Source organism: Perissodus microlepis, chromosome 19, assembly GCF_051167445.1.
Source record: "Perissodus microlepis isolate ML-2025 ecotype Zambia chromosome 19, ASM5116744v1, whole genome shotgun sequence".
Classification (NCBI taxonomy): domain Eukaryota; kingdom Metazoa; phylum Chordata; class Actinopteri; order Cichliformes; family Cichlidae; genus Perissodus; species Perissodus microlepis.
In genome coordinates this window covers 17,282,892-17,297,418 of record NC_140479.1, presented here as the reverse complement: position 1 = coordinate 17,297,418, position 14,527 = coordinate 17,282,892, and the positions used below count along the sequence as shown (strand labels likewise).

Genomic DNA, 14,527 nt, shown 5'->3' with positions numbered 1-14,527 from the left:
GAGGCTCGTCCACGGGCTGTTAGCATATAATAAACATTAGATTCAACACTGCACTTCAAAAGCGTGTATCCTTCATGATGGCAACCCCACAAGGCGCACCCGATCTTTGCGACGTAAGTTGAGGTGACATTCTTGACACAACACCTTGATGTTATGCGTGCACTGGTAACCCACTGTCCCACCTTTCTGCCTCATGATCAGCATCACAAACAAGAGACACGAATTTCATTAAATTCACATGCGTGTGAATTCTATAACAACAGATTCAGACATTTAAAAATAATTATTTTTGTTCTTTATTGGCTCTCATGGACACACAATCAGGGGCAGAATCTGCTCCCAGACCCTTTTTAAAAAACAAAACAAAAAAACAACAACAACAAAAAGAAAACAAACACAACTGGTAGTTCACAGGTTATGAGAGGTCATGTTACAATTAACCAGTTTAAAGAAAATCACCCACTGACTGTTTTTGATAATTAACTAATCAGTGAACCACTTCCAAGCTAAAGCGAGAACAGCTCCCCCAATCTTCCTCGGTGTGCAAATGTGCCTCTTGTGTCCGTTTATAGGTCATCACAAATGGATATGTAACATTTAGAGAAGACAAAATAGGATGGCCATTATTATTTTGTCATTTGCTGATATTTTATGAATTGTGAATTATAGGGAAAATAATGTGCAAATGTATCAATTATGAAAACTGCAACCCTTATTCGTGTCTTTAAACAAAAGCTGAGCTAACACTTCATGTCTCTAAGCCCTTCACACTGCTTCAAAGTGAACCGTGCACAGACAGCTGTCCCTTTAAAGACAATGCAAAGCCAGAAAGTCTATTGTTATCCACCGAACTGCTTCAGTTCTTGTTGTATTTATGTGGACTTTTTCAGGTGCAAGTCTCTTCAAAGGCATGGATAACAGTGTCATATGCAGGAGGGGGGGTCTGCGAGGGTAGAAAACCTTTAAGCCCATTGTTGCCCAGCCAGAAGGAATGCCTCTTGTTTGACACAAGCGATGCTGAATCGGATGAGTTTGAAGGCGCTGCATCCTCAGACACCTGGGTGTCATCTCCCATATCTAGGGCAGGCCTGCTCTTCTTGGGCAGTGGGCGAAACGTGGATGTCTCTGCACCTGGCTTACTCCCCAGGGGGCCAACTGGCTCGAGGGAGGGCTGTCTGTAGACGCTCAAAAAAGTGCTTCGGTACAGGCCCAGCTGGCTGCTCGTGGCATCGTTTGTTTGTGAAGCGCCAGATTTCTTTTTGGAGTGCCTGGTGATCCTGGCTGTAGCCCGGCGCCTGGATGCCCAGGTCAGCAGAACGTAGATCAAAGCACCCAGCAGCAGGCCCACAAGCACAGATAAACAGAAGGCTAGAATCATATCGCCTGGAAACAGAGAAATCATGCAAAGTCTCAGAAAAGGGACAGCAGAGGGATAAAAAAAAAAAATGGCTGGAAATATTTAGGTTAGAGGGAGATAGGATGGATTGTGTTGTTCTCATAATGGGTAAATTATATATCCAAATGGTAGTTTCAGGAGAGGAACAGCTAAGATCTTAGAGTTGTTTGGAAATTTTCCTCCGGTGTATTGATTTATTGTTTCTGGGAAACGCTATACTGGGCTACGATGTTACATAAAACCTTACATCATACCTGGTGTGTGGGTTTTTTAGTCTGTGTAGTGTCAGTGTGATGAAGTGCAAACAGACCATTTCATTTATGTCAAATGTATAAAGAAATTACTCAACATTTCCATCGTCATTCTTGTCCAGAAACAATGGAAACTTTTAAAAATCACGTACTAAAATTGGACAGCCACATAGAAAGCAATTCATATGTTATATAAGACATCAAGACAGCTATGGCAAACAAAGCCTATCACAGATAAAAAAAAAAGTTCTACTATAGAAGAAAATATAAGAAACTCAAAGGGGCTATTTTAAGTGCTGTATACTTGCTGTTCTGACTCTGTCTACAGTAAAGAATTGCATCCAAGATACTTGAATAGTACTGAAGTAGCAGCAGGACTCTATTTTGGCCCCAGACCATTCAGTACTTGTTTGACTGATCCAAAAATAATGTGCATTTTAGTATTTTCTAGTGATCTAATTTTGGATTGCAGGTTTTTTACTGTGAGACTGTATGTGTTGAATCAAGTGAAGAACTATCACATCTATATTTTAAAATACAAAACTTTGTACTTTTACACAGTGTAGGCTACAGCTTTGGGAAAGAAATGCAGATACACTCACCCAGATTGAATGATTTGTCTATTTCCAAAGAGGGATCCGTTTTATTTTGTGCCATTATTCCACTATGAGCCCAGCTCTAGATTCCACACAGACGGAGAAACACTGAGCTTTTTCCAAGACAGACTTTTTGCTTTCCCCCCCCCCCTACAGTGTTTGCTGTGGCGGAAACTTTGCTGTCATGCTTCCTTCCCTCTCTGTCTTTAAAATTAGCAAATGCATTGCTTATCTGTGTGGGACATAACACAGGGAAACAAGCTCATTTCCTTTTACATCATTTCCTTACAATCAATACTTTTTAACGAGCCATTATTGACACTTTATTTAGATTTAAAAAGCAGGCCATGTTTAAGAGATCTATTACTTATGTAACAATTTTATTCAGATCATTCAGTATCATATAGAAAGTTTTTCATGGATTTTCAGGTAAGTCAGAATAAATAGTCTTTCCTCATATGCCTGAGAAAGTTTTCAAGTGTCTTGACAAGGTTCTGGATAATGAAAACCTAACCATCCGCTTAAGAGTCTGCAGGGTATCAAGCTTTGAGTCTCTGTGGGGATTTCCTTCAATTGTTGCTGTGTTCCCAATTCATTCCTGCCCTAAGAGCTTTCAGGCCAACAGCACAGCCTGAACCACAGCTCTCTGGAGCTCAGCACTTCTTTGTATTTTTGTGTTCCTCTGTTTTGTTTTGTTTTATAAGGTTTCATTTCAAGCTTTCATTTAGTTAAAACGTGTTGTTTCTAGGTAAATGAGCTGATGCGCGTTTGTAAGACTGTCATGTCACAGAAAATTCCAGTAGGTGGCGCCAGAGTACTTGCAATGAGTTTTATTTCGAGCACTTGGTTTACACATAGGTTTTGAAACATATTAAGGTATGATAGTGTACAGACTTGCTTTCCTTTAGGGGACAAACAACTTTGGCAAGCAATGGTTCGTGCAAGTCTCTAGAGAATAAAGATAAATTTAAATTTAGCACAAATGTGTGTTTGGTCGATTATTTCTTTGTAGTGACAATGATTCTTGGCTGTAGTGGGTGTCTGCTCTAAGCATGCCACGTTTAGGAAAACTTCAAGGTGGTGTTCCGCAAAATTTAGACACAAATTAATTTCTTTACTCTGTGTGCTAAGTTTAAGTAATGAGCTCTGTGTGTGTTTGTATCATGAATTAAATGTAATCCAATACATGCTCATGCTTTAAGCTATTAAGTAAATGGTAAACGGCCTGTATTTGTAAAGCGCTTTACACAACCAGTCATCCACCCATTCACACACTGGTGATGGCAAGCTACATTGTAGCCACAGCCACCCTGGGGCGAACTGACAGAGGCTGCCGGACACTGGCGCCACCGGGCCCTCTGACCACCACCAGTAGGCAACAGGCAACTTCACCCGTTGCCTACTGATGGTGGCAACCACCAGTAGGTGCTTCTCGGGCGTTGTGCCTGACCGAGACTGTCCAAGCCGGGGCTCGAACCGTCAACCTTCCGATTACAAGGCGAACTTGAGCCACGATCGCCCCTTACAAGTCACTTGTAAATGTTAATAAGCAGCCCTTTTGCAGAGCAGAAGTGATTAAACAGTCTACTGAGGTCCCTCTAAAGGTTCACGCTGGAGGAGGATTTTTTTTTAACAATCTGGCAACCTGAAAATAGCTCTAGTAGCATATAAAGCAAAGCACATTAAATATTAATAAAGTAATTAATTACAGATTACAGATGATCTTTAATAGCCTTGTTTATTGATGTGCATGCACTGTATTAAACCACCACAGTGTGTTTCTTTCATTTATGCCATGTACTATTTGCTAAACATTTTCAAATGTTATCACTTTGCCATCAAAAGTAATTTATATTTAAAGGGCTATATACCAGGGAGTCATCTGTGTTCTGCGGAAAAACAAACCCATTGTTCCTATTAATTAACAAACAAACAAATAGATTAGAATAGAATAGGAATGACAGGAGCTTGACCACACATTCCCGAACGCTCCTCCTGCAGCGTGTGGTGCAGCTTGTTGCCAGCAGTTTGCCGCTCAGCTTCTTGCGGTCGCGAACTTATCGGCGGCTGCAGCGCTTCACGCCACCACGTTTCATTTTCATAGTTACCAATGGCAACGAGGCAACACACGCGAAGCACACAGGCACTTCCCCTGTGAAGTTACTGTGCTCTTCAGTGCTCAATGCGGTAAGATGAAATGTCAAGAAGCTGCTGCAGATTTCTTGATTGTTTTTGTTTCATTCATTTAGCCTCCTGTTTAATTACCTGTATTTTGTGCGCTCGGGCGTTTTCGTGCTCGGTCTTGTGTGTGTTGCTTCTGTAATGTTAGTAACTTCCTCTCTTGTCGAACTTGCACATGCACATACATCAGATAGCTCTACAGCTCTGCTACTTTGATAGACACTAGTTAAGAGTAAAGTAACTTGCCTGTAGGATTAGTAACGCATGGGAGCTTTGGATCCAAAGCTTGGTGTCCAGCTAAATTCAACATTTACTTGAGCTAATCTTAATTTACATTTCCTCAGTCGACAGTTTAACTTCCTTTTTTGTTTTTTAAAACCCCTTTGCTTTAGATAACTGAAAGCATCAGCCAAGGAGAAACCGTTTTTAGCCGTTATATCTAAATCTGTATCTATGACTTCCTGCCAGTTTCTAAGTGCAGTCAAATTCAGTCAAATGTCTTCATAGTCTGTAGCTTACCTATCATGTAAGCAAATATTTGACTGTTAGACAGTGTCATCATTTCCCCCCCCAATTTGTAACACCTGTAGTCTTATAGGATCCTATATATGCATTTTCTTGAGAGTCAGAAAAGCACAAGTGTCACTAATACCATAAACCATGGCTCTGTTGTCCTTATACATGTGCCTTCCTGGCTGTGATGCAATAATATGTTTAGTTATCTGTGAAAACATAGGAAACTAAATGCAGTCAAGTATTATTTTGAATGAATTTGCCTGTCTCAAAGGATACTTGAATGATATTAAGGAGTAAATAGCACTTAGAGACGAGTTACTGTTGATCACAATCATTTACTGACTGATCTGTTGCAAATATCTATCTTATTAAGACCACTAAGAACTTAAAAGTAACTAACTAACAGGCTCTTGTGAAAGAAATCTTTAGAGACGTTTCATCTTTTAGGTTTTAACTAGAACAATACAGCAAAATAATTCTGTTCAGTCTCAAGTGATATACCTTTCTGTTGCAGGCGGTGAATGGAAGAAGTGCCTCTATTGGACAGTAGACCTGCTTGTCCCTTCATGAAACCTGAGATTCAATTGGGCCTTCTCCTGCAGTGAAATTAGAAAGAAGCAGAGAGGAGGAGGGAGGAGCAGAGGGGATGTCCCACACGGGACAGTTGTGAAGGATCTTTTGCTCTCAGCATCAGTGACACCACCTTGTCATTACAGCTGCAAGGAGACAACATGGCTTCTCCAAGGCAGTCAGGTCGATCGTCTGTGGACATAGCTAATGTGATGCAGAGACTGCAGGGTAAGTGGCACTCTTTTGCTCAGCTGGTTTACGGACGCAACATCCTCTGCTCCTGCACTGCTGCACTGTAATATTGTGCTGATTCAAAGTCTGGCTGCACGCCCATCTGAAGTTTGCCAACATTTGCAATCCAGGATGCTCACACATGCAGGCTTACATTTATACATGCTCGCACACTTACAAAGTAGTATGTGAGCATGTGTGCTTACAGTTAGTAAACCTACTCTTAAAATAAATTTCTTGGCACTCTGCAAACTGTGTTGCCGGTTGATTTAAATAGTTTTAAAATGCCCAAAGTTTGCACTATAACATATGTGTTTCAGTACAAAGTTACACTACACTGCAGCTGACTTGTTCTCAAGCATTTGTAGGTTTTGAAAGCATAACAGAATCACACATTTGGCTAATTTGATATAGTGTGCACATGGTCCCTTTTGTCAAAGCCTTTTTTTCCAGGTAGCACATAATCACATTTAGAGCATCAAGAAAAAATAATGTCGATTCCTGCAAATCTTGTGACCACACTACAAGAAGACATAGTGCGTTGTTTGGTGACCCAGAATGGGTAATTAAGAAGTTATTTGGAGGAACACAATTTGATTTATTTTGTGAATACGGTGAAATAAAGCACATGATTCATTTTCTTTTATCAGTTTGTCTTCACATCTTCACGTTAGATTTCATGTGAGTATTAGTAGGTCAAACTCTTAGAAAAGAGGCACACATTTTGACATCATGTCATGTCAAGTAGCATCAAGTCTTGTCACCAGTGCAGAGAACGCTGTGCTAGAATGCTATTTAGTCAGAAAAGTTCTTTCAGTAAACTGATTTTTGCTCTTTAGTTGTAAGTTATTTTGGTTGTTGTTTATTTTTTGAGACAAGATAATGATTGCAAGAAACATTTAATCTCCCTCGAGTCTTGATAGGAGATACTGAATCGTAACAACAGTGCCTACACAAGTGCACAGACAATGCACTGAACAAGACTAAAACCTGACACCCTTTCTGTCCTTGGTAAGAGAATAGGTCGATAGCGCGAGTCTCTTTTTGTTGGCGTCCCCCTTTTGTTACAAGGGCATTAGGCCACAACCATCATTTCACAAGTCTGGTCAAGTCTGGCACAGGTTTAGTTGTATTTCAGATATACAGTATACTAGGAAATTTCACACCTTATGGCGTGTCGCCATAGATACTGTTATGAAAGGTTTGTCTGTGGTTGTGCCAGTGCTGCCCAGTTCCTGCTGCAGAGAAACCTCATTTCCTGTGCATTGCACAGCTATTTCAGTTTGCTTAATGGTAAAATATGTTAACTAAAAGAAGGTTATAAATGTGTGACAAAGAACACTTTTGTGTGGCTGTTTTGATATCTTCATATTGGCTGAGCTGTACCCTGATGAGGGACTACCAGCTCACCCAGAGTTAATCGAAGCATGCTTGGATTGTTTCTTGACATTGCAGTATTGCTGAGTGATAAATATATGCCAAATCTCTTAGGTCTTACAAAGAAAATGATAAAAAGAACGTGTTGCTTCTATCATGGTTTCCTGCTGTTTGTCGCTTTGATTTAAAATCTTTATGATGGTTCACCTTGCAACCTTAAATGCCCTCGGGGAATAATTGATGCCTGTTAGTTGCCAGATGGAGCATTCGTGACAGGCGTGTTCCTTTCATAATACGCTCACTGACTTCTTGTGGGTTTCACTCTAGTTGAGACTGTGTGTCAAACAGGATATGCGGAAACACAGCTGGTAAATTGCGTGCAGTGAATTGCGTGCGGTGAATTGCGTGCGTAGGTTTCGGCCTTTCTGTGTAGTTTGCATGTACTGTGGGATTTCACAGGGTATTCTAGCTTCATCACAGTCTGAAGACATGCAGAAGAAGATGAAAATGGGTGGATGGATAAATGATCATTTAAAAAGTGAAGAGCAAACACCGTTCAATCATGTTATGGATATTGATGTTGCAAAGTTTGTTTACCAAGGAGCATTTTGCAACTTGGCATACATGTGTTTGTTGGCAACACATGTATGCCACAAACAGAAATATCAAGAGTGGAAACAAAAACTTGTAACAATAAAACAAGATCATTTTAAAACTGTGTTGTTATGTCGTCTTACTAAGGACTTGTAAATAACCACAAATAAAAAAAATGTTAGGAAAATCTGGTGATAATTAAGAGAAAAATTAGTCCATATATCAGATCTTTAAATTTAGTATTATTTTTTAGTGTTCTGTAAGGAAAGTAAGGAAGCCTCATTGTCTGAATTAGGAATTGCAACAATCAGTTAAAGGATTCAGTCCCTCTGTAACACTGAGTTCCTGGATGCAGAAGAATATCTGGATCTATATCAATTTATGATATTTAATTGAGTAGATCAAGCCAATGTCTTCAAGTTGTTTTTTTTTTAATTTTGATTTGGTATGTATTTGTAAAGATATGATGGGAAATATCCAGGTTTCCTTGATCTAGTTCTTGATCTCATTTGACAAAGTTGCACAAAGGTAAAATTTCTCATGTAAACGCACTGGCAACTTTTTTAATTATTTCAAACAAACAGACCCCAAACCCATTTAGAGGAGGTGAAAAAAGAAAGCCAACAACATAATTTCAGGCACGATCTGCATCACCATAATTATGTTGGTCCAGTATCGTCTTTGCAACTGACCAATCATGTTGTCTCAGCATTCTGTTAGTATTAGCCAATGCGTTAGCTAATACTATTAAAACTGTCGCCATGAGTAACTAATTTTGACTAACAGTAACGCTAACTTGATAACATATTTGTTACATTCCAATAATCAATAAACAAAATACTTGAAATGCCTGTTATTTGTTCCAGAAGAGAGTTTTACATTTAAAAAAAAGGAAAATATTTATTTTTTACTCCAAATTTCAAAGCTATGACATCACAACAGGGTGACTGGTCAGTTGCGATGTTGATCCTGGACCAACATTATGATGATTATGCAGGAACAACACCAACACATGGATGGCTGATAGACTGGTCTTGTCTTCAAATTCTTTTTCAGTCAGATCAGCAGCCCAAAATGAAGAGATATCCAGATTAAAAGATATAATTAGATATAAAGAAGCAAATGCTCACATGTAAAGGACTGCAACCAGTGAGTAACATTAGAGCAATAAATGTTTAGCGTGTGTCGCGTTCTTTGAGCTCTGAAAATCATACTTTTTGCTAAAACATATTCACAGCTTACATGTTGCCAGTGGTCACACTTTGATAGCCTCTGTGTAAGAGTGCACCCGTTGAGTGCACCACGGTGGATTGTCGTTACATCATCAACAGAGTGACGGCAAGTAAATGAAAAAGAAAGAAAGAGAAGCATGCATGTCATCAGCCGTAAGAGATGCTTTTACTCTGCTGCGTCACTGACAGCTGGTGCAAACAGACAGCCATCAAACTAATTTTACCTCATGAACAAGGAGCCTAATTACTCTCCGCATCAGGCTGTTTTAGATTCCTAACATTGTAGAAGCTAGTTATTTCTCTGCAACAGCTTGTATTATGCTTATATGTCTTTGTTTTTGAAAATTAGATTACACCGTTGCCATATTACTATGAAGATAAGTAAGCCATTCTAAGTAACACATTCTCACTCATGCATTTCATATGGGGCTGGCTGGCTTGAGTCCAACTGCACATCATTTCTTGGCCTACTTGATTGTTGTTGGCCTGTTGGAGCTCAATCAGGGCTGCTGCCGACTAAATGGAACAAAAGTGAGCTTTTACAGTGCTCCCAGGTGACCACCGTTAGCCAGTGAAGCTGAGCACTGACTCTACAGTATTTCCAGTGGTATCATCTCTCCTAAGATCACCTTAAGTACCTCATTACTCACATGAATTGCAGGTGTTTTAGCGGTTTGATGTGTTGTGTGCTATTTCCAGTTGAGTGTATGCACTTTATTTGCCACTTATCTATTAGTATTATGTCATTGATAATTAAGTATGACACAAACATAACGACTCATGATTGCATGCTGTTTTAAATAGTCCTAGGAAGAGCTTTTAAATCCAGATAGTAAGGTGTGAGCTACCTGCTACCTGCATCTTTTTACAGGAAATGAGCCTTTTAAACAATTCAATTCAATTCAGTTCAATTCAATTTTATTTATATAGCGCCAAATCACAACAAAAGTCGCCTCAAGGCGCTTCATAGATACAGAGAAAAACCCAACAATCATATGACCCCCTATGAGCAAGCACTTTGGCAACAGTGGGAAGGAAAAACTCCCTTTTAACAGGAAGAAACCTCCGGCAGAACCAGGCTCAGGGAGGGGCGGCCATCTGCTGCGACCGGTTGGGGTGAGAGTTCAGAACTCTGGACAGCTCCTTAATACCATGCTGAGCATTGCACCGAACAGTTGGAACATCAGGAAAAGTTCAATAAGTCTTAAGTTTATTGTTTTGTTCATTTTGATGTTCTCGTTGTTTTTTGGGGTGGGATATCGAACATCAGTACTTTTGTTTCCTTGCATAGAATAACAAGAACTTGCTACTGATTGCCAGGTTTTTATTGTTTTAACTCACTGAAGATAATTTATCTGAATTTCTCCCAGGCTCCGCATCTGGTTATATGTTTTCGCAAACCTTCCTGCCCGACATGCCGGTTTGTTCACCTTCTCCGGTTGGTACTAGGGGTCTGCCCTTCCTGCGAGCTGCTGCCAGTCTCACTGATGACTTTCCCAAACCCCAGTCTCAGGCCCAAGTCTTTTTCCACTCCATATGGCATTTTCTTTCCACAAATAATCATAATAATATTGGTCACACATGATTGGCTTCTTAACATGATACAGTTATCGTTTGACTCGTACTTAAGCAGGAGTTTATCGAAAACAGTGCCTTTCATTTAAACAACACTTATAATTTGAGCGGCTTTAGACTGAAGAAAAAAGCAGAAAAAACATCTTTATATGTTAAGTTGTTCAACCACACCCATATTGGCACTAGTATCCAGTATTTTTTTTACATTATTCCTGCCCTAGTTGGCTCTGATAGGAACAAAAACAGATCACTTCCTTTGCAGTTGAGATCTTTTCCTGGGTTGGACCTGTCTGATATGGAGAGTTTGGTATTTAGCTGAGCTGAGTAATAGTTTTAGTACCTCTAAAAGCTTATTGTTCTCAGTATGGGCAGCTTTACGCATCATTTTAAGAGTACCGATAACCTTTTGATGTTTAGATAAAAAACAGAAAAACATTTTCACCCAAATAGCTTTTCTGGGCCAGTTTCACCAGCAGTCTATAGAGCGATAATAATAGAACGGCAACCTCAGGCCTATTTTTAACATATCAGAGAGGCTTTTAGCATGCTGGTGGTCTTGAAAGAATAAAGGGATTTTTCTGCAGGAGCTGAGAAGGTATCATGTGCCATACTGTTGTATGTTATATACAGGAGAGTTGAGTGGTAGTCAGACTGGTCAGAGCTGAGGGGGTTCTTCGAGGTCTTAATAGAACAATACGGGCACGCTTGAGAGCTTTAACATGCTTCTTTTTGTACAAAGGGGATCCCGGCGTGGGTGTGTCTGCTTTGACGTCACAATAGCATTGACACTGAGAGAGCAGGTGGTAGACATCACTCACTAGACTGCATTAATTATTAAGATTAGTTGTAGCATAGAGAGCTTTGTGAAGAAGTCTAATTTTGTTCTTTAATAAATAAACCTAAATGTAATTTATTTATTTGTGCTGTGAAAAAAGTAACTTGTTTAAGTTTTAGTTTTTGTTTGTCTTGGCTTTTTAATGCTTTTAAATGTGTCAGTCTCATAGAGGATTAGGCAACTCTAAGAGGCAAATACAGCCAAACGCACACACACACACACACACACACACACACACACACAAACCAAGCTTAAATCGGGATAATGCATCCAGGGCTGTGACATCACCGCCTCCCGTATGCTGATTGGTGGAGCCATGCTTCAAGCTGAGCTCCCTCCAGCCTCAGATGGTACGATGATACAGCGAGGCAGTAGAGCGGGGGCTGTGCACATCCACACAGGCATGGCTCCTCTGGATGGGAAAAACACAGGAAGAAGGAAGGATGGGATTGTAAATCACCCTTTCTGTTAGGGTTTTCTGCTTTGCCGTTTGTGTGCGCGTGTGTATGTGTGTGTGCTTGTGTGAGTGTGTGTGTGTGTCAGGTTGAGGGTGTCAGGGAGGAGGGGACGTATTCATCACAGCCTCCAGCAGCTCTTTTGCTTTCACTGGGAAACCAGACAGCCAGATCTGTTTTGCTTCCTGCTGGAAAAAGGGTGCAAGGACATCTGGGTGTTTTTGTGTCAGTTTTTCCACTCTGGATTTTATTTTCTCGCGCACACATATATGCACACTGGAACTCATGAAATGCACAGGGCGAGAGCCGGAGAGTGGGGTGTAGAATGGCTCACTGTAAGGATGTATCTGTCAGGAAGACTTCTTTAAATCTGGTGACTGGATTTTTTCAGTATCTTCGTGGTAAGTAGGGCATCATCTCTTGTCTGTGTGGTCGTATGTGGCTAATATGGGGCATAATATATCCTAATGCTTTGTAGGTGAATCCCTGCTTTGAGAACTAGTTAGCCTGCTGCCCAAACACAGCTCAGTGTTGCATCCTTGCATGTTCACATCTGTATGTACTTGCTATGCTTCAGTGGGCATCCCTAGTGCATCAGTGATGAAGCATTTGCCTTTGGGTTAACTTGATATCTTTGCTCCCTCTATAGTGTTCGCAATGCCTCCTTAAACACGTGACCACTGTCTATATCTCCAAGGGTGGATATTTGAAAATGGCCACTCTGTGTGGCATGCAGCATTAGCCAACTGGTATGTTTGACAGAGTGTTAGAAATCACTTCTCACCGTGTCAACAGCCAAAGGAAAGAAATGTGTTGTTTTTATTACACATCCTGAATAATGCATGAGGGATTTTGAATGAATATATTAATAGGCCACAAGAGAGGCTGAGGGTGACCTAAACAATCACACATGTTAACGCTGGACGTGCAGGGTTTGCGGGGTGAGAAACTGCCTCTCTACTCATCCTCTAATCTCCTGGTGTGACCTCCTTTGGAGCGCACTTCCCAGGAGGATCCTTTATAGTAGACCTGGTAATCAACCGCACATATCTAAATAGTCCACAAATTATGCATGCGGACATACACGGTGCAGGAGTGCTCCAATGCTACCAGACATTATATAGTGTAAGTTATGACAAAATATTATTCTGACCGTGGAAGTCCAAAAATGTTTAAAGTTTAAGTGAGATTATTATTTTATGTGTTTTATGATTTTTTTAGTAGTTTACTATGTGTGTTCGTTTCATCTGGTGGTTTGTTTACTATAAATATCACCAGTTCTTCTGGTGAGCCTAACGTTGGAGCATAATGTATCGGAGCATGCGATTTAGCGATCATGTGTTGACATGTACTATGTTCCTTTAATTTCCAGATGAGCAAGAGGCAGTGCAGAAGAGAACCTTCACAAAATGGATCAATTCTCATTTAGCCAAGGTAAGTGTGAGTTTCCATCCATGCAGTCCACTGCTTTCTTTACTTAACGAACCTAAATCACTTATAAACTATCGGAAATGTAATTTACAGGCTGATCAAACTCACTTAAAGCAACCTGTCAAACTTGTCATATTTATGTAGCTTCTATTTTCAAGCTGCTGACCTGTCAGATCTGTAAAAGGAAATGATTTTTGCCACGTGACAACACCAGCCTTTATAACACTGCTCAAGACAAATGAATTTATCCAGTTAGCTGTAAATAATGACATCGTTTACCAAGATGCTTAAGCACTCAAAACAAAATCCTGTTTAATGAGACTGGGCTGTTGTTTTACAATTGGTTTAATGAAGGGGAAGGGACAAACTCCACATACATACATACAAACCTGTGATTCTTCAGGTTAGATCAGACAAAGATCAGTTCAGTTTTAAAGAATCACACTTGGAATATTTATAGTCAAAGTGGAATGGATTTAAGGATTAACTAAAAACTGGCGTTCGAGCTATGTGTTTGTAGTTTTTTTAGCGTTTGTGTGTCTTCTGTTTAGGAGTGCGTAAGTATGTGTGTTGGTGTTCGGCTATTCATGTACTCTGTGTGTGCGTCGGCGTGTGTGTGTGTTTGCGGAGAGGATTGGCAGGGACAGTGATGCAGTGTGCAGATGGAGAGCAAGAGGGTGAGGACTGATCCCTGCAGGCCGTCGTCTGCTTATAAAGTTCATGCATGTAAATTACAAGGGCCTAAGTGCACAACAATAACACATGCCCACATGCTGTATTGCATCACAGTGGGACTGGAATGCGTCAGGAGCTAAATTAGATTGTGTCCGTTGATGTGCTGCATACCAAAAATTATTTAAAAATATAAATAACTAGCTGGGAATCTTTATGTAACTGCAGATGACACAGCAAAATGTGTAGCATGGGGCAACGCTGCTTGTTTTCAGTCTGGGATCTGGCAAAGGATTTGGTTTAGAGGGGGCCTTTTGTTGAGCCTGATCTGCCCACGATAGTTCAAAGCTTGGCTTCTAAAACTTTAGAAGAATCTGAGTAATGTGGTGGGCCAGAGTTGGGACGCTCTGTTGGTCTATTCATCATTATTCATGCACTGCGCTCAAGCTCACACACTGCGCATACCAATAGGACTAATGTAGCATAAGCCACATCATGAAAGCCATTTCACACAGTCAGGTTTGCACTGCAAACAGCTCCTGAGCAACCGCCTGATTTACCAGAAGAATTAACAGTGGCGACTTTTCTTCTCAATTTTTTTTTTTTTTTTGCTGT

General features: G+C 40.4%; 2 protein-coding genes across 16 annotated transcripts in view; one reads left to right on the top strand and one right to left on the bottom strand.

Annotated features, from left to right (window-relative positions):
- Positions 1-278: 278 nt before the first annotated feature.
- On the bottom strand, positions 279-2,432 carry myct1b (myc target 1b). The gene is made up of 2 exons (XM_084914753.1): positions 2,250-2,432; positions 279-1,383 (listed from the first exon to the last, which is right to left on the bottom strand). Exons 1-2 carry the CDS (start codon positions 2,302-2,304, stop codon positions 887-889), a joined length of 552 nt encoding a protein of 183 aa, XP_084770879.1. The 5' UTR covers positions 2,305-2,432; the 3' UTR covers positions 279-886.
- Positions 2,433-5,475: 3,043 nt separating this feature from the next.
- The window catches only part of syne1b (spectrin repeat containing, nuclear envelope 1b), a 74,598-nt gene continuing 65,546 nt past the window's right edge, over positions 5,476-14,527 (top strand). For 11 of the 15 annotated variants that reach the window (XM_084915570.1, XM_084915577.1, XM_084915576.1 and 8 more), the window contains exons 1-2: positions 11,711-12,210; positions 13,182-13,243. In XM_084915570.1, coding sequence (XP_084771696.1) covers positions 12,135-12,210; positions 13,182-13,243 — 138 coding nt within the window. In that variant the 5' untranslated portion in view covers positions 11,711-12,134. Of the gene's footprint in view, positions 5,739-11,710; positions 12,211-13,181; positions 13,244-14,527 lie in introns of those variants that run through there. The other 4 variants (XM_084915572.1, XM_084915567.1, XM_084915581.1 and 1 more) reach the window with 2 other exon arrangements.

Bases quoted from the DNA above. Each gene is read 5' to 3' on its own strand.
- myct1b (XM_084914753.1), bottom strand. From the start codon at position 2,304: ATGGCACAAAATAAAACGGATCCCTCTTTGGAAATAGACAAATCATTC. The intron at 1,384-2,249 runs GTGAGTGTATCT...CTCTGTTTCCAG, and splicing joins AGACAAATCATTCAATCTGG to GCGATATGATTCTAGCCTTC.